This window comes from Euprymna scolopes, chromosome 30 (genome assembly GCF_053919585.1).
Source record: "Euprymna scolopes isolate OS-2025 chromosome 30, ASM5391958v1, whole genome shotgun sequence".
In the NCBI taxonomy this organism is placed as follows: Eukaryota; Metazoa; Mollusca; class Cephalopoda; order Sepiida; family Sepiolidae; genus Euprymna; species Euprymna scolopes.
The window spans coordinates 29,818,888-29,842,571 of record NC_136511.1 but is presented as its reverse complement, the minus strand read 5'-3'; the positions used below and the strand labels follow the sequence as shown (position 1 = coordinate 29,842,571).

The following is a 23,684-nucleotide window of genomic DNA, read 5'->3' as shown; positions in this document are numbered from 1 at the left end:
CAGTAATCTCTCACTCCTAGAGAGGGTTCAAAAAAAGAGTTGTCAACCTAACTCTAATCTCTGTCCCATCACCAAAATGTGGCACCCTTGTGTCTGTTTTACAAGTATTTCAATGACAACTGCTCTGATGAACTCTGAACACTTGTACCCCTCAACGAAAATATAACAAACCCGACAAGCATCAAAATCCCACCCCTTCACTGTAGAGATCCCTAGATGCCGTAAAGCCTTCTACTTTAATAGTTTTTTTCCTCGGACTGCTGAACTTTGTAATTCCTTCCCAGATCCCTGCTTCCATGATTGTACTGACATGCAGAAATTAAAATATAATGTGAACAGACATCTCGCTGCCCAACTCCCTAAATAATGTCCCTGTAAATCTAGTCCCAAATAGTAGATCCTCATTACTAAGTGGCCTTGTGCCTTGCTTTTGGTGAAATGATAATTTAAAAAAAAAAAATCTTGCCTATACAAACTGTCTTGCATAGTCTGCATTTATCCAGGACGTTGTGTATTCTACAGGAGTTGACCCAACTCATTCTGAGTGAATGCAGCCTCTATCAAGTTCCCTGAACTTATTACATAACTATTTTATTGTTCTTTTTTCAAAGTTTTGTCGATTTCCTTTATGTAAATTCTTTTGTTGGAAAAAAAGTTTAAAGATGATTTTTTTTTTTTTTTTCCAGAGTAAAGGATTCTTTGTTGACTCACGTGCGAGATGTTGTGAGAGACGAAGTAAGCAAAGCGATGAAAGCCCAGGGTAACACCATCAGTGATAATGTTTTAAGCGCAATGCGGTCGGGAGCTGTAACCCCAATACCTGGCACCCAAGATGTACAACAACTCATGCAAAATCAGATCCTGCGTCTTTTGAATCAAGGGCAAATAAATGCAGCGTTTCAACAGGTGAGTATCAGTCAGTTTTTTGGTACTGATGTATTTCAGCAGTCCCAAATTTCTGGCCTCGGAAAATTTAGGTCATGTGATATTTTTTGTAGACTGTGTAATCTCAAAAAATGTAACCTCATCTGAAATTACGAGGCGTTATTTTATCAATAGAATGTCTAACTCTGGTTAGAGTGCTCGATGTAGTTACAGAGCAAAGATAAAAACTGAAATCATCATGTTAGTTGAAAATAATTCCTTATGACAGCATCCTCGGACTAAATGAGACAATTGAACATCTAAAAAAAAAAAAAAAAATTTGCATCCAGGGTCGGAGCCTTCCTTTCATGTCCTTGGCGAGGATGGGGAAATATAATTAAAGGACAGTTTAAGTTGAAAAACTGAAACTATTGCTATATCACAATGAGATTACATTTTATAATTAAACAAATTATTAATCCTAGGGTATATTAAATAAATGTGTTAAACGGAGCTTATGTATTTTAAGAATACGTAATTGACAACATAAACTTGTTTCAGAAAATCTTTAGTGTCTGAAATAAGAAAATATTATTGATTTTTGGAGTATGATCACAAAATACTGTGTTGTTGATTCTGTATTTTACTAAATTTAACTGTATTTCTCACGGTTAATGTTGGGCATATGCTAATGGAGTCAGAGATGGCTTCGTGGCCGGGTTTGAATCTCTCAATCAACTAATCGTAACTCCCTGCACTGATGATTCCTGAAAGGATGAAACACTAGTGTGTGTAGGTATTAAAATATAATTATAGTAATAATCATATATATATATAGTAATTTATAAAATATATATGGCAATTAAGCTACACTGAATATTCTGCGTTTGAAAATTATATATATATATATATATATATATATATATATATATATATTAAATTTTCAAATAAATATTATTTTCATACCTACAGACACTAGTGTTTCATGCTTACACAATCATCAGCATAGGAAGTGATAATTATTGCTAGTCAGGAGATTCCAACTCAGACACAAAGTCATCCTTGACTTTGTAGGCTAACGTCTTACCTCTAGGCCACTGGCAATTAACACAAGAATTGAAGGAAATTAAGTGCCTATAAATGCCAAATCTGTGGGCATACATAACTGAATCTAGAGATTATATGCAAAAGATGTCAAATATTTTTTGTAAAATTCAAAGATGTGTGTTGTATCCAATTAAATAATTTGTTCTGTAAAATGAGTAATCATGGAAGCAATTAAGTCTTAATTTTTATTTTCAAATTTATATTTAGAATCTTTTTAAGCAATTATAGCAATTGTAGTGTCAAGAGAACTTAGTATTATGGCTGGTAAAAATGAACTAACAATCAAGGAAAAGATGTACAGAAGCTAAAAGATTAGCAAAGAAAAGTTTTTGCTTAAAATTTTTAAGGATTTTAAAAGGAATTATCAAACAATGAAGAAAATATGTGAAATGAGAATTCAAGCAAAAAAAAAAAATGTCTCCGGGTGAAGTAATTTAACAAAGTGAGATCTATCACATATTCAAAGCAAATTAATAAAAAACCTAAATGCATTAAGTTCTTATTTGAAGCTGTTGCGACTCCTATGGTGTCATGGGAAACAAGGTATAAAGCATTAAATTTGCTGAAGTAAAAAATCAAATAAAAAAAACATTTTAATGAAAAAGCATAAGGAAAGAAAACTGCAGTGGGCAAAAAATACATGAAAACCAATTTCAGTAAAGGAATTTTTTACAGACATATCAAGGATCACCCTTGATGGGTTTGCCAGCAACATGACTCAAGACAATTTTTTAAATGTTAACAATTCGGTGGTGGGATCATGATATGACTGGGATTATTGGTAATGAGCTTGTGAGTCCATTTAAAGTGAAAAACTGGATCAAAATGAATCCCACAAGTTATGATTATCTAGAGCAATATTTCGTTGAATAGCTTGATAACCAGTCTTTAGGCAAGTGTAGATCTATGATCTTTATGCAAGACATCGCATTAAAGAATGCATCAAAGTTTACTAAATCCTGGTTGAAAGAAAAGGGATTTGTTGAAGATTCTCTCATGGACTGGACTTCAAATAGCTGTGACTTGAAGCCCATTGAGAATCGCTCCTGGATATGACCATAAACTATATCCGATGGTGAGGCCCCAGCTTGTGGGCTTTGGGGAGTGTGGAGCTATCCCTTAATTGTCATTGCTCCCAGGTCCACTCTGACCTGGAGTGGTAGTACCTGTTAGGGTCCCAACTATGGGTTAAATAGAAACCGATTTGAAAAAGAAAACAAAAACAAATATATTCTATTAAAAAATGATTCTTCCGAATCTAGTGATTCGGAAGAATCATTTGTTAATAGAATATATTTATTAATTAAATAATCTGAAAAGGGTTGATATGTCATAAAACAAAAACCAACCAACCATTTTGTGGAGTATTCTTGAGAGATATTTATTCTAATGGAAGACAATTCAACAGCAAGTGTGACCTCTTTGCTCCAAAATAGTAATACCTGTTAGAGCATCTAGTGCTATCATATCAGGCGGTTTCAAGATACTGGTTTTCTGACCTGAAATATTGATCCTATTGTTTTGGTCTGTTCCCTTTGCAAAACTCAATTATGTTCTGCAAAATCAAAGCCAACACTTTTTTTCTATAAACAATCAAACCAGACACCATGAATAAATATTTTTAAGATATAAAGAACTTGAAGAATAAAACTTGTATCAAAATTATTGGATTCAGGATTAAATAACTTGAAAAGGGTTGATATGCTGCAACGCAAAACAAACCAAAATCCATGAATAAATATTTGAATGGATATAAAGGATTTGAAGGATAAAAACTTTTTTCAAAATTACTGGATTTGATAATAAATAATGCATTGTTTCCATTCCTGTAACTTTTGAGGCATTTTTTTGTTAATTATTTCTGTTTCTTTTTTCCAGGCTTTGTCAGCTGCAAATTTAGATGTTGTGATCCACACGTGTGAGAAGGCTGATCCCGAACAAGTGTTTGGCCAGTTTCCGTGTCCCTTGCAACAGCCGGTCCTCCTGTCACTCATCCAACAACTCTCGGCGGACATTGAGACTCACACTTTACTCAAACAAAAGTAAGAAATATTTCCTCCTTTTTTTGTGTCGATTTACAAGATATTTCTATTTATTTTTTAAACCGCTTTCTCCATTTCTCTGTTAATAATTAAAATCCTTCTTTTGTTATAGGTACTTGGAAGAGGCGATTGTCAGCCTAGACACAAGCAACCCAATCACACACGAACACAAGCGTGGAGTGCTCAATGGCCTCATCCCCAAGTTGCAGAACTTTATTCAGTCCCATCCGACCTCACCAGACAGGCGGTCGATTTGCAAACTCCTTATGTTGTCCCAGTCTCACCTCAACTGAGATTAAAACATACTTTATTTTTTGCTGCCCTCCACCTAATTTTTTAATGCCCATTACCCCCAGCCCTAGCCCTAACCCTATTCCCTTACCTCTTCTTCAGAATGTTATTCTCTGCTGATAACCAGAACATCTTAAGCCACACTTTTTTTTTTTTTTTTTTTTTTTTTTTTTTTTTGAGAATCAAAAGTTCCTCATCCTTCCACTTTTTTTTTTTTTTTTTTCAACAGAAAAATCTATTTTAATTCTTAATTCTGATGAGGATTCTGTTCATTGATGTTTCATGAAAAAACATTAAAAAAAAAAAAAAAAAACAAATCAGCAAAAAAAAACCAAAACTGTCCATCTTTCGCCTTCATTGTCATTCCCAACCCTGGCTAGCCTCCTGTCCCAGACTCTGTTCATTCCCAACCAAACACACATGCACACGTTTTTTTTTTTTTTTTTCCCGTCTATGCAAATACATCCAATGAAATTGCCCCCACCCCTCTTAAAAGCAGTTTCATTTCTTGATACATTTGCTCACGTACCGTGACGAGCTATGTTGCCATGTGTGTTTACAATTGTATAAACCAAACACATTTTTAGAAACAATATGTAGACTTTCATCTACAATTTTCAAAAATAAAAAAATGTAAAGATCCCTTTTTTCTTTGTTTTTTTTTTTTTAAATTTTTATTTGTTAATTTCATTATTTTCATGTGATATTTTAAAATCAGTACAGTTGGTGTCTGATGGTAACTTCTATGGTGTGTAAAACGAAAGTAGAGGGTCATTGGAAAAAACTAAAAAAAAAAACTATAGAAAGTCAGGTTGCATGTTAAGTTCAGACGGGTCAGATGTGTCATGCATGTGAAAAAGGAAGTAAACCAATGGAATCTGTTGAATGTCGAGCAGTGATCCGGTTTTTGTATTTTAAAGGAAGCACACCAGAGGAGACTTTTGATGAAATGAAAGAAACTTATGGTGATAATGCCGCATCATATGACCTTGTAAAATGCTGACATCGTGAATTCAAACATGGCCGGAAGTCTGTGGAAACAGCTCCCAGACTTGGTCCCCTCCCCTCCCCCCTTTCTGCTATTGATGAGGCTGCCATTTTGGAAGATCGGCACATTACTATTCGCCAAATAGCCCAAGATGTCAAGATTAGTACAAGATCTGTGGAAAGTATTATTCATGACTATTTGCATATGCATAAGGTGTCTGCCAGGTGGATTCCCAGGTTGCTCACACCATTCCAGAAGTGAGAATGCGTCGAGTGCTCGAGGATGAATTTGGAGATGTGCCAAGAAGATAAGTCAAAGTTTTTCAAAAGACTGATTACACAAGATGAAACCTGGGTCCATCACTATGATCCAGAGACCAAAGCCCAGTTAATGCAGTTGAAGCACTTGGACTCACCACCTCCAAAGAAGACAAGGGTGCAGCCCTTTACTGGCAAGGTCATGTTCACAGTCTTCTTGGACCAGGACGGAGTAGTGAGAACAGATTTCCTGGCAAAGGGTACCACAATTACAGGAGCCTATTATGCTTCACTTTTGAGGGAATTAAGGGAAGCTATCAAAATCAAGAGGCGGGGCAAGATCAGCAAAGGTACCCTCCTCCTGCAGGATAACGCTCCAGTCCACAACTCGCATGTCGCCAGATCAGAAGCACAGGCGTGTGGTTATGAAATCCTTCCCCATCCTCCCTACTCTCTTAACCTTGCACCCTCTGACTTTCACCTCTTCCCAGCCATGAAGTTGTTTTTGAAAGGAAAGCGTTTTCCAGATGATGCAGCCTTGATTTCTGAAGTCATGTTGTGGTTGGATGTTCTATAAAAACGGTCTCCAGAGCTGCATCAAACGATGGGAGAAATGCATAACTCTGGGTGGTTCCTATGTAGAGAAAGACTAATAACTGTGCCAAGTTTCGTTGCTCTACTTCTATGGGAAGTGGGTCAGGGGCATTACTTATTGCACACCCCTCGTATGTATAGAATATTGTTGTCATATTTGGACTGGTGCATCCGCTACCAGTCTCTCACTTTTAGACAAAGTTCATAAGAGTCACCAACCTGATAGGTCCTGAACTGTCATCTAAGCTTCAGCTTATGTCCCATCGACGAAATGTAGCATCCCTCTGCCTGTTCTACAAGTACTTTAACGGCGAATGCTCTGACGAACTGCAAGCACTTGTACACCCTCTGTTACAAGAACAAGTCGCCTCTTCTTGTAAGTGAGTAAATATGAGATAGGATAGCTGAGGATTTGAACCTGCAAAGCTATGATCGGAATTGAGAATTCCGATCATAAGTTAAAAAATGAAATGTAATAAGTTCCCAGACGTACCTCTTCATCGTACAGTATATCGATACACTAAGGCTGACTGGGATAGCTTCCGTACATTTATATCTGATCTACCTCTGCATTCCATGTTTAAAAAGGATGTGTCCTCTATAGTATTAGACCTAACTGAATGGTTAATTGTAGGTATTGACCATTTCATACCCTCTAAAAAGTTTCAGCAAAAACCTAACAGCCAGCCATGGTTCTCTCCAGAATGTGCTGCTGCCATTGCGCACAGAAATCACTTTTTCCACTGCTTCAAACGTAATAGATGTATGGAAACTAAAGCCGTTTTCAGGACTGCCAGCAACCATTGTAAGAAAGTAATAAGGAACGCAAGAGTGTTGTATGCTCAATCTGTTAAGTCCAAAGTAGCTGAGCAGCGGCTTGGTTCCCACCAGTTTTGGCAAATAGCAAACAGAATCCTGAACAGAAGCGTGTGCTCCATCCCAACTATTATCAATGGACCTGAGGTAATCTCGTCAGCATCAGACAAAGCCAAACTCTTTGTCAAGAACTTTGCAGCTAATTCTACCCTTTACGACCAAGACCGCCAACCCCCAATATTTCCTCCTGTATCAGAAAACACGCTATGTGATATACGTATATCTGTACGTGATGTTGCGAAGCTAATCAAAAACCTTGATTCGAGTAAAGCAACTGGCCCTGATGGTATTCCAATTATAGTACTCAAAAAACTTCAACCTGAATTAGCGCCCATACTTACAAAACTGTTTAAACGTTGTCTTAAGGAGAATAGTTTCCCATCTCCCTGGAAAATCTCATTAGTATGCCCTGTATTTAAGAATTCAGGTGATCGCTCATCCCCCTCTCAGTACAGGCCAATAAGTCTCCTGTGCGTCATGAGTAAGTTGCTAGAATCTGTGTTAAATACAGAAGTAATCAAACATCTCAACAAAAATAACCTTCTTAGTGACACTCAATATGGTTTCCGTTCTGCTAGATCTACAGCAGATGTTCTTACAGTTATATCGCATAGGATTAGCAAATCTCTCGACGGTGGCAATCTTTCTAGGGCAATTGCTCTTGACATATCTAAAGCCTTTGATAGGGTATGGCATAAAGGTTTACTTCATAAGATCGCTAGCTATGGTATAGCTGGAAAAGTCTTCTCAATTATTAAATCATTTCTTTCTGATAGGTTCATAAGAGTAGTAGTTGAGGGGCAAAAATCAGAAGCTCACAGTATTAATGCCGGTGTCCCTCAGGGATCCATCCTGGGCCCAACTCTTTTCCTGATCTACATTAATGATCTTCCAAATCATATCCTTACATCATTTGTAGACATTTATGCTGACGACACTACCATTTATGGTACCACATCTAAGACAGTAAACGACCAAGTTCTCTCCAATTCTCTCTCCTCTGATCTTGAGCACGTAGTACAATGGGGAAAGAAGTGGCTGGTTACTTTTAATGCATCTAAAACCAAGCTTCTCTCTTTACATCATCAACATTCTAATCCACATTTGTCATCAATTGAAATGAATGGCTCTCGTCTTCAGGAGGCCTCAAGTTTTGACAAGCTTCTGGGCTTGACCATTACTCCTGATCTTAAATGGAACACGTATATCAAATCTGTTGCCAAGGCCGCTGGAAAAATGGTGGGATCTTTCTATCGATCCAGTAGATATCTCACTGCTGATGCTATTCTCTACCTATATAAGAGCCAGGTACGTCCAAGGATGGAATACTGTTGCCACATCTGGGCAGGAGCTGCTAGAAAGGACTTGTCCTGCCTTGATAGAGTTCAAAATAGACTTCGTAGCCTCGTAGGAGATGTCCTTTTCTCCTCCTTGCAACCTCTATCTCACAGAAGAGATGTTGCGAGTTTGTCTCTGATGTATCGTTATTTTCATGGAAAGTGTTCAACTGAGCTTCAATCTATGGTCCCCCCTCGCCAAACTTTCACAAGAAACACTCGTCTAGCTGTAAACACTATCAATAATTTCCCCCACTCTTTATCTGTGCCTAAACCTAAACGTAGATTCCATGAACAAAGCTTCTTTCTTAGAACTGCATGCCTGTGGAATTGTCTTCCGTTTTCCTGCTTTCCGGCTGACTACAATATGGTTGTGTTCAAGTCTAAAGTAAATAAGTTTTTGATGAGCCGTTCCATATAAGTTATTAAATTTACCAAATTTTCATTACTAATGATTACTATATTGACCAATTTCTACTGTACACTCTTTAACCCTTATCCTTGAGTGACCTCTGGGCCTTGATAATGTGGTGATGCCTTTGTAAAAAAAAAAAAAATAAATAAATAAATAAATAATACAGAATGTTATTGAAAATGGAATGTAGAATTACCATTGTTTAGTTCACATAAAATAGTTAGATATCTGTTCATTGAAAAAAGGAATGTGATAATACAATTTTGTTTCTGTTAATGAAATGAAATTAAATAAGGAATTTAAAAACGAACAATGGAAAATGTTATACTTATTTGTAAAGTGGGTTAATCAAAAATTAGGTTAGAGAAATCGGCTTTGTAGAAGCGTGAGGAATAATGCATGCTTAGACACGGAAGCATGTTGGGCCACGAGTCCGATATGCACGTGTTTGGTCACGTAATGACGTCATGAGTTCTCAATATAGAGAGCTTTAGGCCAGCGAGTCAGGGGAGAAGAGAGAAGTCAGAGGTCGGACAGGGTCGGACAAACAGAGCTGACATTCCGCCTTGGAAGCGAAGGTGAGGAGAAAGAAATCATGTAGAGACTTTGAATTCCTTGATGCAAAGCCATTGACCGGTCGAAATAGAATAAACGAACATCACCATAATTTTGTATCTGCGTCTTCGTGTTATGTTATTCAACAGAAAGATATTGTCAATTTATATTATAAGAACTTTGTGAAAATCATCATCTTAAAAATAGGTAAAGAAATATATGTCATGTTATAGAAACACTCCCATTCACAGAACTGTCAAACAGTATAAATGTCAATCGCTCTATCTATAAATCCCTTCTCATTGTGTATTGCATGTTCCCGGCTCTATTAAAATGTCCCTGTCTCTCTTTATATATACGTGATATATCTGCACACCAATATGACATCTCACTAATATGAACACACCAATATGAACAACAACAAATACATAACACCTCAACGTAAATACCCCGACAAACCAGCTAAATCCTACCCCTTCACAGTAGAGATCCTTAGATGTAAGAGAGTCTTCTACTCCACTAGTTTCTTTCCCAGATCTGTTAGACTTTGGAACTCTCTTCCGGGTTCCTACTTCCCCAACTGTACTGACATGCAGAAGTTCAAGTGTAACATGAACCGACATCTTGCTGCCCAAGTCCCTACATAGTACCCCTGTAGCTTATATCCCTGATAGTAGCCCCTACATCAAAGTGGCAATGTGCCTTGTTTGGGGTGAAAATGTAATTTACCCCCCCCCCCCCAAAAAAAAAAGTATATACTTTTGGCAACAAAATAAAAAACACACAGCTGGTTATAAAATATTTTGTTTATTCAAAATCTTTTTGGTTCCAGAATGACAATTATGACATTAGTGATGGTGGACGTGGCAGGGGGTTGGTGGTTTTTTTTTTTCGCTTTTCTCATTTTTTTTTTCTTTTTTCCTCTTCCTTGTGTTTTATTTTTGTCTTACTCCGCCCCCCCCCTGCCCCGCCTGAAAATGTTAATTTTAACAAACCTCAAACCAATTTTTGATTGGCAGGAGGGGTAGAAGACTTGTTTCATCAAAAAATTGTCCCCCCTCCAATCCTGCCAACCATCTTTCACACTCACCTATGCAATGCACTTTCAAAATATAAATGCTGTGTTGTAAGTGCTACTCTAAAGCACTTGTGGAGATGTTTGAAGGTCTTCTTTGGAAATGCTCTTTCCACAGGCAAATATTCTATGTCCATGAGGATCTTGAGGGTCAGGTTTGGATGTGAAGTTAAAATATTCTTTGATTGAAAAATCCGCTAAAGAAACAGTTAATGTCAATTCCACACAAGAACAGCAGTTCAGGTTTGGTTTTCTGCAATTGGATTTCAACAAAAACTTGGAACATAGAACCTGATGTTAGAGAAGACGACCTTGTAGTGAGAATCTATGTTGGAAGTTGTGTTTCTGGGTTTTCGCTTGTTTTGTTTATTGGAATAATTCATCGTTAGATCGGTGTTTTGTTTGTTGGAATAATTCATTGTTAGATCGGTGTTTTGTTTGTTGGAATAATCCATCGTTAGATCGATGTTTTGTTTGTTGGAATAATTCATCGTTAGATCGATGAGTTTGTGGAGGAGATCAGCAAGTAACAGAGTATGTAGGAGCGTGTGGAAAAATATCAGCAGGAGCTGTAAGATAGCTGGCTTGCGAAGTTAGCAGCAGCAGCAGCTGAAAAGCACATATGCAAATCAGGAAGTGTGCGCGGCTTGTGTCAAAAGAAAAAATATGCCATGTTGTTTGGCGAGAGAAGAAAAGTTTGCGTTGGGGAAGATGGATGTGTAAAGTTTAAGGTAAGAAATGGCTGGCTAATGCTGACATGAGGTTGGAGAAAGAAAAACGCACGCTAGATGAGATGGACGTGTGGCACTGCAGGTGCAGTGAGAGACTTTTAAGCAGGTGTTGAGATGATAGGGTTTTGTTAATCTCATGGCAAATGAACAATTAGAAGACAGAAAGGAGGCATTGTTTGGAAAGTAGTGGCAATAAATGCCTTTTGCTAAAACAGAAAGGAAAGCAAAGTTGAATTTTAATTTATTTCCTTCGTTGGTTCCTGCAACATTACAAGCAGATTTCTTTAGTGCAAGCCATGTTTTTTTGTTCATGTTTACTTAGACTAAGCATATTCATGTTTTCAACTTTTATTATGTAACCAAAAATTTTGAATATTCTTTTCCGATAAAAATCAAATGTAACCGAATTTAACCCTTTATGACCTGAATTATGATGTAGATGATTAAAACAAAAAGTTTAAACGGTAAAGATACTATGATTGTCTTCAAACTGGAAAAATTATGAAGTTCAATAGTTAAACTATCACTGAGAATTTTTGGCATTTCATAATATTACCTTGATTATTATCCATGATTCTTGAAAAAACGTGTATGTTACAACAAACGAAATCCTCCACTCTCTGAGACAGATGGCAGCATACTGAATGTAAGCAATGGACAGTTGCAATCTAAAGGTATCTGGCATCTACCCAGATATTGAACTAATATGTACAAGGCGTGTTTAAATCAATTCCCATTTTATTTATGCTGTTTATTTACGACTGAACGAATTAGTTCAACCAGGTTATAAAGAGCAAAATCGAGCTTCAAATATACGAATTGTTACTTGAATAATCACATCCGTGCAAGCATTTGATATGGAAAACTAATCATCTTGATGCAACGGTTTTTACACGTATACTTTGCGGATGTCACTATTTACTTGCCTCCCCACGATGGTAAGGTTAGACACAAGGTCAATTTTTAATGTGGGGTAAAATCTAGTTTCCAAACCATGGCACACTCTGGATTGAGACAAGAAATACAGATTTCCTCATTCTAGAAGGATTTCTCTTTCACTGACTTTGGATCGATCAGATAAACTGTTGTATAAGAACACCTATTACACTTTGCTCCTACGCTAAAGACCAAGACTTGATAGTTGTCACCAACGTTTGAACAGATTTTTTTGTGTGGAGTTGTTTGCATTAATAACTAGTAGATATACTTAGCGTTGCCTGATGTTAAATGTAACATTAGATTCCTTTAAAAAATATATGAAATTCAAAAGAAATTGAGACATATGCATGCAAATTTTTTTTTTTAAACAGTTCACTGGTATGTAAACAAAAAAAAAATACTCGAGCTGAAATCGAGACATATGCATGCAAATTTTTTTTTTTTAAACAGTTCACTGGTATGTAAACAAAAAAAAAATACTCGAGCTGAAATCGAAACCAAAACCTAAAGACAGTGATTCAAGTACGATAACCATTGGACCAACTTGCCAAGATCTTTAAAAAGTGTTTTCAAACCTACTTATTGTTAACATAAGGAACCTATCATGTGAATGATTTGCACATGCGTGAAACAATTGACAAACAGATAAAAATCCATTTTTACCCCTTAACAGCCCTTTGTTCCAGATGAAAACCGATCAAGTTTTCCACATCTGAATATCCTATATACCAAATTTCAAGTGTATAGGTAAAAAATTTGTTGAATTTATAGGTTGAGAGTTGTCCTCACACACACATCCTCACTTTTATAAATATGTAGATAATTTGCTTTGTAAAGCTTTTCTCGTGATTCTGAAATTTAACTTTTCACAAAGCATTTGATTAATTTTATCAATTTTTAATTAAGAAAAGCAAAGGGAATTATAAGAACATATTTTAACCAACTACAATTTTGGTAGAATTGTCTCAGATTTTTTCAAGTTGAGTTATTTTTCCCTTGAATAATTCCATTTTAGAAGAAGGTGGCGCTAGTGTATGGATCTGCATTGTTGTATTAGCGAATCCAAATCGACTTCCTATCAGTACTCGAATCCTTAAACCAAAACTTAAATAACCTGCTACTCATCAACCTTCTACAAAGAATACTCTCTCTCAAAACAAAAACATCAAATTCTGTTGGATCCCCAGTCATTTTGGAATTCAAGGTAATGAAAAAGTTGACATAACTGCCAAAACTATAAATAAAATTAAAATTCCATACACAGATTACAAACGACTAATAATTAATTATTATAATAATAATATAATAATTAATAATTTCATTATGAAGAAATGAGAAGAACAATGAAATAAATTTCAAACAAACTCTTCCAAATCAAACCAATACTAAAAAAAATGGTTAACAGAACCCAGAAAATCAAGATGGGTGGAAGTAGTTTTGTCTTGCATTCGCATAGGACACGCACATACTTACACACACACACACACACACACATCCACACACACACATAACCTACTCCTTCCTGCAAAAAAAAAAGACCCTCCAGAATGTTTGGTATGCCAAGAAAGAACCCTTTACAGCAAAGCACTTGCTTTTAGATTGTCGTGATCTCACACAAAATATTACGTCAACAACAGAAAAGAAGTATCTAAAAAAAAAAATCCCAACAAAATATTAACATTTCTGAAAAAAAAAAACTTACGCAAAAGAATATAAATTTAATTCAATCCAGCTTGACTCTAGCAAAAAAAAAAAAAAAAATCCCACATTAACTAATGATTCGAAGAAGCTGATTTGATTTACTGAATAGGTCAAAATATCTAACCCACATGACCCCCTTCCCAATCCAAATTACAGAACCCGGCATTACCCCCCCCCCAATACTTGATATGCCATAAAACCAAACCAATCAAGATCGACCTTGAAGTTAGCAAACTGCAGAGACTAGCTATATAAGCTCAATTCCTAGGAAAACCTATTATTTAACTTGGGAACAGAAACTCAAATTGAGGATATTTAACGATTCTTTGATCTCTGGAGCTTTCAAGGCATTCTTTTCATCAACACGTACGGAGGTTGAGAGATGGTCATCAGTTTGTGTATAAAACAATTGAGATTGATGAAAACTTACAAATATTTTTAGTGACATTGGATCTGAAGACGACCATGTTGTAGTTCTTAGGGCAGCAATCTTGTGACATTTTTCACAAATAAGAAATACTTGGAAAGAAATTTTCAGTTACAAAAGTTTTTTTTGCAATTGTGGTAAAAAGACGGGTTCCTGCTAGTGTCACCATTTTTTTTTACTGTCAAATGTTCAATTTTTTTTTTTTAAACAATTTTTTGATATCCTAAACAAGGCACACAGAGACATAAAATGTTTGTAAAGCAGGAATGCAACATTGTGGCGATGGGACAGGGGTTGGAGCCTAGTCGACAAAGTGGGACCTATTAGATTGTAAAGTCTTTTGGACCCTATCCAAGAGAAAGAGGCTAGTCATAGATACGAGAGGTGTGCAATAAGTAATGCCCCTGACCCACTTCCCATAGCAGTAGAGCAACGAAACTTGGCACAGTTATTAGTCTTTCTCTACATAGGAACCACCCAGAGTTATGCATTTCTCCCATCGTTTGATGCAGTTCTGGAGACCGTTTTTATAGAACACCCCAGGTTGATCCTCCAACCACGACATGACTTCAGAAATCAAGGCTGCATCATCTGGAAAACGCTTTCCTTTCAAAAACAACTTCATGGCTGGGAAGAGGTGAAAGTCAGAGGGTGCAAGGTCAGGAGAGTAGGAAGGATGGGGGAGGCATAACCATATGCCCGTGCTTCTGATCTGGCGACATGCGAGTTGTGGACCGGGGCGTTGTCCTGCAGGAGGAGGGCACCTTTGCTGATCTTGCCCCGCCTCTTGATTTTGATAGCTTCCCTTAATTTCCTCAAAAGTGAAGCATAATAGGCTCCTGTAATTGTGGTATCCTTTGCCAGGAAATCTGTCATCACTCCTCCGTCCTAGTCCCAGAAGACTGTGAGCATGACCTTGCCAGTGGAGGGCTGCACCCTTGTCTTCTTTGGAGGTGGTGAGTCCAAGTGCTTCAACTGCATTGACTGGGCTTTGGTCTCTGGATTATAGTGATGGACCCAGGTTTCAGCATTTTACAAGGTTATATGATGGGGCATTATCACCATAAGTTTCTTTCATTTCATCAAAAGTCTCCTGTGGTGTGCGTCCTTTCAAATACAAAAACTGGATCAATGCTCGACATTCAACAGGCTCCATTTGACACCTGACTCAGTTGAAACACCTGTAAAACAAAAGCCACAATTAGTTCAGAGCTGTAATTTGCCACATAACCCGTAGAAATATAAATCATTGCACATGCAAAATTTCAGCTAGATCAGACAACTGGAAGTGGGCCAGGGGCATTACTTATTGCACGCCTCTCGTACATATGCCCAAATGCATGGGCGAATGGTGGTCTTGTAGAGATACAGGATACTCACAGGTGCGAGTAGTCTTCTAGCACAATAGAGGAAACCCACCTTCCTTGCAACAGTCTTCACAATGTCCTAAATGTATTTGTTCCAGCCAACGATAACAGTTTGTTTACAAATCTAAAATGAAGTGAGGAAGACATGGAATAGGAGAAATTAAGAAACGAAATCTAAGCAAGAATTACAATTGTTTCTTGCAAATAAGAAAATACATGTTTTGTTGGTGAAGTAAAAATGAAAATGCATACAAATGCAAGAAATTTTTAAGTCAGAAATATTAATCGTGGTCATGTGACACTACGTTCGACTGATGTTGTTGAGTGCTGGAGAGGTAGGAAAATGAAGGATAAATGACAAAAGAAAGGAAGTTGGTTTAATGAGTACCAAAAAGACTTATCAATAGACAATGGACAGGAATTTGTTTTTAACGCAGACAAAGAGAAATAAGGGCAGGATTTAATACAGGGTGTAATGAGAGATCAAATGTCTGATAAGTAGGGAACAATAGGAACGACATTTGACGGGTGGTGGGCTCAGTCGTACGTTTAGTTAGTTTGGCCTGAATACCAAGATGGACAGTTGGATTTTGGATGCAGCCAGGAGCAGTTTGTTGCTCAAAGATTCCTGAGGAAGATCGGGGAGGTTGAAGTTGAAGCCAGGCGAGGGCAGATCAGACCGAGAAGTAAATCACTGGAAATGGGTGTGACCAGACAGACCAATGGACAACATCAGGATCGCTACTTTTGGGTGATATAGCATATCCCCCCCCCCCCAGAACAACTGATTAAATTTAGGTACTTATCTTGCGTTATTTATCGTGGTGTAATCACGCGGATGATCATGCTACAGTGACACATTTTTTTTACTCGCGTTCATCACTAACAACGGCATATCGCCACTTGGACGTAAGGGGTTACTATTTGGACGATGCCCAGAAAATATTAACAAGATATTGGTTCAGGTTATATTCAAACTTTTGCATATCAGTACTGTCAGGGAAGCAGCTAGCAGGAGGGGAATTCCAAAGTCTGGCTGTTTGAGGGAAGAAACTATTAGAGTAGAAAGCTTTGTGGCACATTATCCAGCAAATACTTTACAAAAAATATTCCTGGTTCTTTGGCAAAAATCTGAGAGTCGTTTGAATCCATCAGAAATAGAACCAAACAGGCAATGTCGTTAAAAGTTAAAAAGAATTCCTAAAATGGAGAACGTATCCAGCAAGTAATGATAACTGAAACTTGTGCTAAGAAAAGAGGATGGAGAGTGAGAGAAAGAGTGGGGAAAGAAAGAGAGAGAGGGGAAGGAAGAAAGAGAGAGAAAAAGGGAAGAAAGAGAGAAACGGGGGAAGTAAAAGAGAGAGAGAGAGAGTGGGAAGAAAAAAGAGAGAGAGGAAGAAAGAAAGAGAGAGAGAGAGAGGGGGGAAATAAAAGAGAGAGATGGTAAGGAAGAAAAAGGAAGAGAGAGAGGGGGAAAGAGAGAAGGAGGAAAAAGAAATAGAGAGCAAGGAAGAAAAAGAGAGGGATGGGAAGGAAGAAAAAGAAAAAGTGGAAGAAGAAAAAGAGAAAGGGGAAAAATAGAAAAAGAGAGGAAGGAAAAAAAGAGAAGGGGCAAGAGAGAAAGAGAAAAAGAAAGGAAGAAAAAGAGAAAGGAAAGCAGGAAAAAGAGAAAGGGTCTTGTTTTTAAATTTCTCACTATTTTAGGTAGAAGAATACAAATTCTTGCACCAGTAGCTCCTGCTCGCATGAAAAAACAAAATATATACAAGGGAGATAACTCTGATAGAAACATCATTACTTAATTCATGGAGTAGATTGTTCTTGTTAAGACAGCCATGACTGGGTAGAAATATTAGTTTTTTTTCTTAGCATGGTTGGAAGGTTTTCAAGTCTGAAGAATAGCCGGAGTAACATTGTCTGAAACTGTGTGAACCGCGACAAGAATGAATCATTTGCTACAAATTATTTTCATCTAAAAAAATCCAAAGAAAATCTACTCTTTCACAGCTTTAAAAAAAAAAAAAAATTACGTCAGAATTTTGTTGGTGTCGTACGAAGTTTTATCCTGGACCGTCAAAATCAGCAGAGATTAGACTATTCCTGTATGATCAGGTCTCTGTTGATTTTGTGGTGGGAGTTTAGATTTGTGCAGTTCTAGGAGGTCCACCCTCCCAACCTTTACTTTTTCTCTTTGAATTATTTCCAAATCACCTGAAGCGCTCTCACAGGAGAATGCCGAGAAGGCTGCCACAACACTTTTTGAAGGTCAGTGTGCCCCTTCATGTGGGCGTCGATTTCTCAATTTCACTATACGATACTATAGTTCACAGTTGTTGCAGTGTGAGAGAATTAACTAATAATTACAATAAGAAATATTCTACACGGTCCGCCTGAGCTCTTCTATTGTGCACTTGGGTTTACGGCAGCTTCGTGACTCCCACTTCCATTATTTTGTTTTCACATTTCATAGCGATTTTTCTGACAAAGGAGGAAGAAGTGTTGTTTTCTCTGTCAAAATCTATTTCATCTTACATTTGTCGATGGTTAGTTTTTTTCTTTTTTTTAGCTCTTTACATCAAGTGACTTTATGTCTTGTCTGGAGCGATTTCCATTAAAAAATCCCTGGGTTTGTATTACTGTACACATAGATTCGAAAAAGTTCTCAAAAAACAAATATATAACAAATAAATGTTATCAAAGGCAAGATAAGTTACTTTTCTACCAAACTGGATATATTTTTTGTGTTTTTATTCAATGTTACATGTTTATTCAGCTCGAAAAACATACTGTGTTTACCGATGTATTGGAAAATTCAAAATGGCGCCCGACTCTCTCTCTTTAACATAATAAGTTTTGAAAAGGTGTTATAAATAATAAACTAGACAAAATAATATTAAAAAACCACCGAATATATGTCAACTTATGTCACGGTAACATATATTGAGCGAATTTCTAACAGTATTTTGTCTAGTTTATCATTTATATCACCTTTTCCCGAACTTACCGTGTTAAAGAGAGAGTCGGACGCCTTTTTGAATTTTTCCAATATATCGGTAAACACTATATGCTTTTCTAGCTAAATAAACATGTTACATTGAATAAAAACACGAAAAATATATCCAGTTTGGTAGAAAAGTAACTTACCTTGCCTTTGATAACATTTATTTGTTATATATTTGTTTTTTGAGAACTTTTTCGAATCTATGTGTACAGTAATACAAAGCCAAATCCCTTTATCTCACCATCCATAGCAAACTCAGACTGTTCAATTATTGCTAATCTCATTCACTGCCTAACAAACCACTCCTCATATCAAGGCGATTCATCTCTTCATTATCTTTTTCGAAAGAATATCATATTTAAAATTGTCGCCGGTTCTTATGATATTAACACGTACATTTTTCAATGTATTCCATATAAATTCACTAGTCGCCATTATGCATTTTGTTGCGTACAAGTCAATTCTGCCTCGTTTTCGTAAACAAGTCAACCCGGCTTCGTTATTTATCTTTTCGGAAAGGTGAGAATTCGTTATTTGAGAGTACCATCCGCGCAAGGAAATTTTTTTTTTAATTTCATTTTTTGTAATGTTGAGTAGGTTACTTTTATTTCTCGCCTTTTTTAATGGTTGGGGGTTTCAAATCTCCCCTTTTTTTTTACTTTCATTTATAGCTTAGCTTTGGAGGGTGGAGGCACAAAAACAAAAAATAATAAATAAATTATAAATAAAAGCAACGTTTTTTTTCTTTTTTAATGCAAAAAATGAATTCCTACAGTTTATGAGAAACTATTAGCGAGTGCACGTGCGTTAGAGTGTGTGTGTGTGTGTGTGTGTGTGTGAGAGAGAGAGAGAGAGAGAGAGAGAGAGAGAGAGAGAGAGAGAGAGGGGTGATGGTGGTGATGGAAGTAATCTGAATTATAAAATTAGGCCAAGTAGACACAACGCTCATATAAAGTGATAATATACTGAGTCTCTATATTAACATTATATCACGGTAGCGCGGCTGTGGTGGCCGAGTGGTTAAGGCGTTGGACTTGAAATCCAATGGGCAATGCCCGCGCAGGTTCGAATCCTGCCCGCAGCGAGTTATTTTTTTTTTTTAATGTAAGGAACACAACTTTTCTATTTCATTGATTATTATTTCTATTCGATTATTTATTTTTATTAAATTATTTATTTCTATTAAATTATTTATTTTATTAGATTATTTATTTCTATTAGATTATTTATTTTTATTAAATAATTTATTTTATTAGATTATTTATTTTTATTAAATTATTTATTTTTATTAAATTATTTATTTTATTAGATTATTTATTTTTATTAAATTATTTATTTCTATTAGATTATTTATTTTTATTAGATTATTTATTTTATAAGATTATTTATTTTATTAAATTATTTATTTTTATTAAATTATTTATTTTTATTAAATTATTTATTTTATTAGATTATTTATTTTTATTAAATTATTTATTTTTATTAAATTATTTATTTTATTAGATTATTTATTTTTATTAAATTATTTATTTTTATTAGATTATTTATTTTTATTAAATAATTTATTTTATTAGATTATTTATTTTATAAAATTATTAATTTTTATTAAATTATTTATTTTTATTAAATTATTTATTTTATTAGATTATTTATTTTTATTAAATTATTTATTTTTATTAAATTATTTATTTTATTAAATTATTTATTTTTATTAAATTATTTATTTTATTAGATTATTTATTTTTATTAAATTATTTATTTTTATTAAATTATTTATTTTATTAGATTATTTATTTTTATTAAATTATTTATTTTTATTAGATTATTTATTTTTATTAAATAATTTATTTTATTAGATTATTTATTTTATTAAATTATTTATTTTTATTAAATTATTTATTTTTATTAAATTATTTATTTTAGTAGATTATTTATTTTTATTAAATTATTTATTTTTATTAAATTATTTATTTTATTAAATTATTTATTTTTATTAAATTATTTATTTTATTAGATTATTTATTTTTATTAGATTATTTATTTTATTAGATTATTTATTTTTATTAGATTATTTATTTTTATTAAATTATTTATTTTTATTAAATAATTTATTTGATTAGATTATTTATTTTATTAAATTATTTATTTTTATTAAATTATTTATTTTTATTAAATTATTTATTTTATTAAATTATTTATTTTTATTAAATTATTTATTTTATTAGATTATTTATTGTAATTAAATTATTTATTTTATTAGATTATTTATTTTTATTAAATTATTTATTTTTATTAAATTATTTATTTTATTAGATTATTTATTTTTATAAAATTATTTATTTTATTAGATTATTTATTTTATTAAATTATTTATTTTATTAGATTATTTATTTCTATTAGATTATTTATTTTTATTAAATTATTTATTTTTATTAAATAATTTATTTTATTAGATTATTCATTTTATTAGATTATTTATTTTTATTAAATTATTTATTTCTATTAGATTATTTATTTTTATTACATTATTTATTTTTATTAAATAATTTATTTTTATTAAATAATTTATTTTTATTAGATTGTTTATTTTATTAGATTATTTATTTTATTAGATTATTTATTTTTATTAAATTATTTACTTTTATTAGATTATTTATTTTTATTAAATTATTTATTTTATTAGATTATTTATTTTTATTAAATTATTTATTTTTATTAGATTATTTATTTTATTAGATTATTAATTTTATTAAATTATTTATTTTTATTAAATTATTTATTTTATTAAATTATTTATTTTTATTAGATTATTTATTTACTTAGATTATTTATTTTATTAGATTATTTATTTTTATTAAATTATTTATTTTATTAGATTATTTTTTTTATTAAATTATTTATTTTATTAAATTATTTATTTTCATTAAATTATTTGTTTTTATTAAATTATTTATTTTTATTAAATAATTTATTTTATTAGATTATTTATTTTATTAAATTATTTATTTTTATTAAATTATTTATTTTTTATAAAATTATTTATTTTATTAAATTATTTATTTTTATTAAATTATTTATTTTTATTAGATTATTTATTTTTATTGAATTATTTATTTTATTAGATTATTTATTTTTATTAAATTATTTATTTTTATTAAATTATTTATTTTATTAGATTATTTATTTTTATTAGATTATTTATTTTATTAGATTATTTATTTTATTAAATTATTTATTTTATTAGATTATTTATTTCTATTAGATTATTTATTTTTATGAAATTATTTATTTTATTAGATTATTTATTTTTATTAAATTATTTATTTTTATTAGATTATTTATTTTATTAGATTATTTATTTTATTAGATTATTTATTTTTATTAAATTATTTATTTTTATTAGATTATTTATTTTTATTAAATTATTTATTTGTATTAAATTATTTATTTTATTAGATTATTTATTTTTATTAGATTATTTATTTTTATTAAATTATTTATTTTTATTACATTATTTATTGTATTAGATTATTTATTTTTACTAGATTATTTATTTTTAATAAATTATTTATTTTTATTAGATTATTTATTTTATTAGATTATTTATTTTATTAGATTATTTATTTTTATTAAATCATTTATTTTTATTAGATTATTTATTTTATTAAATTATTTATTTTATTAGATTATTTATTTTTATTAAATTATTCATTTTTATTAGATTATTTATTTTTATTAAATTATTTATTTTTATTAAATTATTTATTTTTATTAAATTATTTATTTTATTAGATTATTTATTTTATTAGATTATTTATTTTTATTAAATTATTTATTTCTATTAGATTATTTATTTTTATTAAATTATTTATTTTTATTACATTATTTATTTTTATTACATTATTTATGTTTATTAGATTATTTATTTTATTAGATTATTTATTTCTATTAGATTATTTATTTTTATTAAATTATTTATTTTTATTAGATTATTTATTTTTATTAAATTATTTATTTTATTAGATTATTTATTTTTATTAGATTATTTATTTTTATTAAATTATTTATTTTATTAAATTATTTATTTTTATTAGATTATTTATTTTATTAGATTATTTATTTTATTAGATTATTTATTTTTATTAAATTATTTATTTTTATTAGATTATTTATTTTTATTAAATTATTTATTTTATTAGATTATTTATTTTTATTAAATTATTTATTTTTATTAGATTATTTATTTTATTAGATTATTTATTTTATTAAATTATTTATTTTTATTAAATTATTTATTTTATTAAATTATTCATTTTTATTAGATTATTTATTTTATTAGATTATTTATTTTGATTAAATTATTTATTTTATTAGATTATTTATTTTTATTAAATTATTTATTTTATTAGATTATTTATTTTTATTAAATTATTTATTTTTATTAAATTATTTATTTTATTAGATTATTTATTTTTATTAGATTATTTATTTTATTAGATTATTTATTTTATTAAAGTATTTATTTTATTAGATTATTTATTTCTATTAGATTATTTATTTTTATTAAATTATTTATTTTTATTAAATAATTTATTTTATTAGATTATTTATTTTATTAGATTATTTATTTTTATTTAATTATTTATTTCTATTAGATTATTTATTGTTATTAAATTATTTATTTTTATAAAATAATTTATTTTTATTAAATAATTTATTTTTATTAGATTATTTATTTTATTAGATTATTTATTTTATTAGATTATTTATTTTTATTAAATTATTTATTTTTATTAGATTATTTATTTTTATTAAATTATTTATTTTATTAGATTATTTATTTTTATTAAATTATTTATTTTTATTAGATTATTTATTTTATTAGATTATTTATTTTTATTAAATTATTTATTTTTATTAAATTATTTATTTTTATTAAATAATTTATTTAATTAGATTATTTATTTTATTAAATTATTTATTTTTATAAAATTATTTATTTTTATTATATTATTTATTTTATTAAATTATTTATTTTTATTAAATTATTTATTTTATTAGATTATTTATTTTTATTAAATTATTTATTTTTATTAAATTATTTATTTTATTAGATT

The 23,684-nt window shown here is 31.3% G+C and overlaps 1 protein-coding gene and 1 non-coding gene across 2 annotated transcripts in view; both read left to right on the top strand.

Annotated features, from left to right (window-relative positions):
* Positions 1 to 4,498, top strand: part of LOC145254725 (enhancer of mRNA-decapping protein 4-like) — a 101,364-nt gene extending 96,866 nt beyond the window's left edge. The window contains exons 26-28 of the mRNA XM_080113453.1: positions 687 to 906; positions 3,850 to 4,013; positions 4,126 to 4,498. Of these exons, the coding sequence (XP_079969579.1) occupies positions 687 to 906; positions 3,850 to 4,013; positions 4,126 to 4,306 (565 nt within the window). The 3' untranslated portion in view covers positions 4,307 to 4,498. The remainder of the gene's footprint in view (positions 1 to 686; positions 907 to 3,849; positions 4,014 to 4,125) is intronic.
* A 15,071-nt stretch (positions 4,499 to 19,569) lies between these two features.
* On the top strand, positions 19,570 to 19,651 carry Trnas-uga (transfer RNA serine (anticodon UGA)). The gene has a single exon. It is a non-coding gene; the product is annotated as a tRNA-Ser (tRNA).
* Positions 19,652 to 23,684: the final 4,033 nt, after the last annotated feature.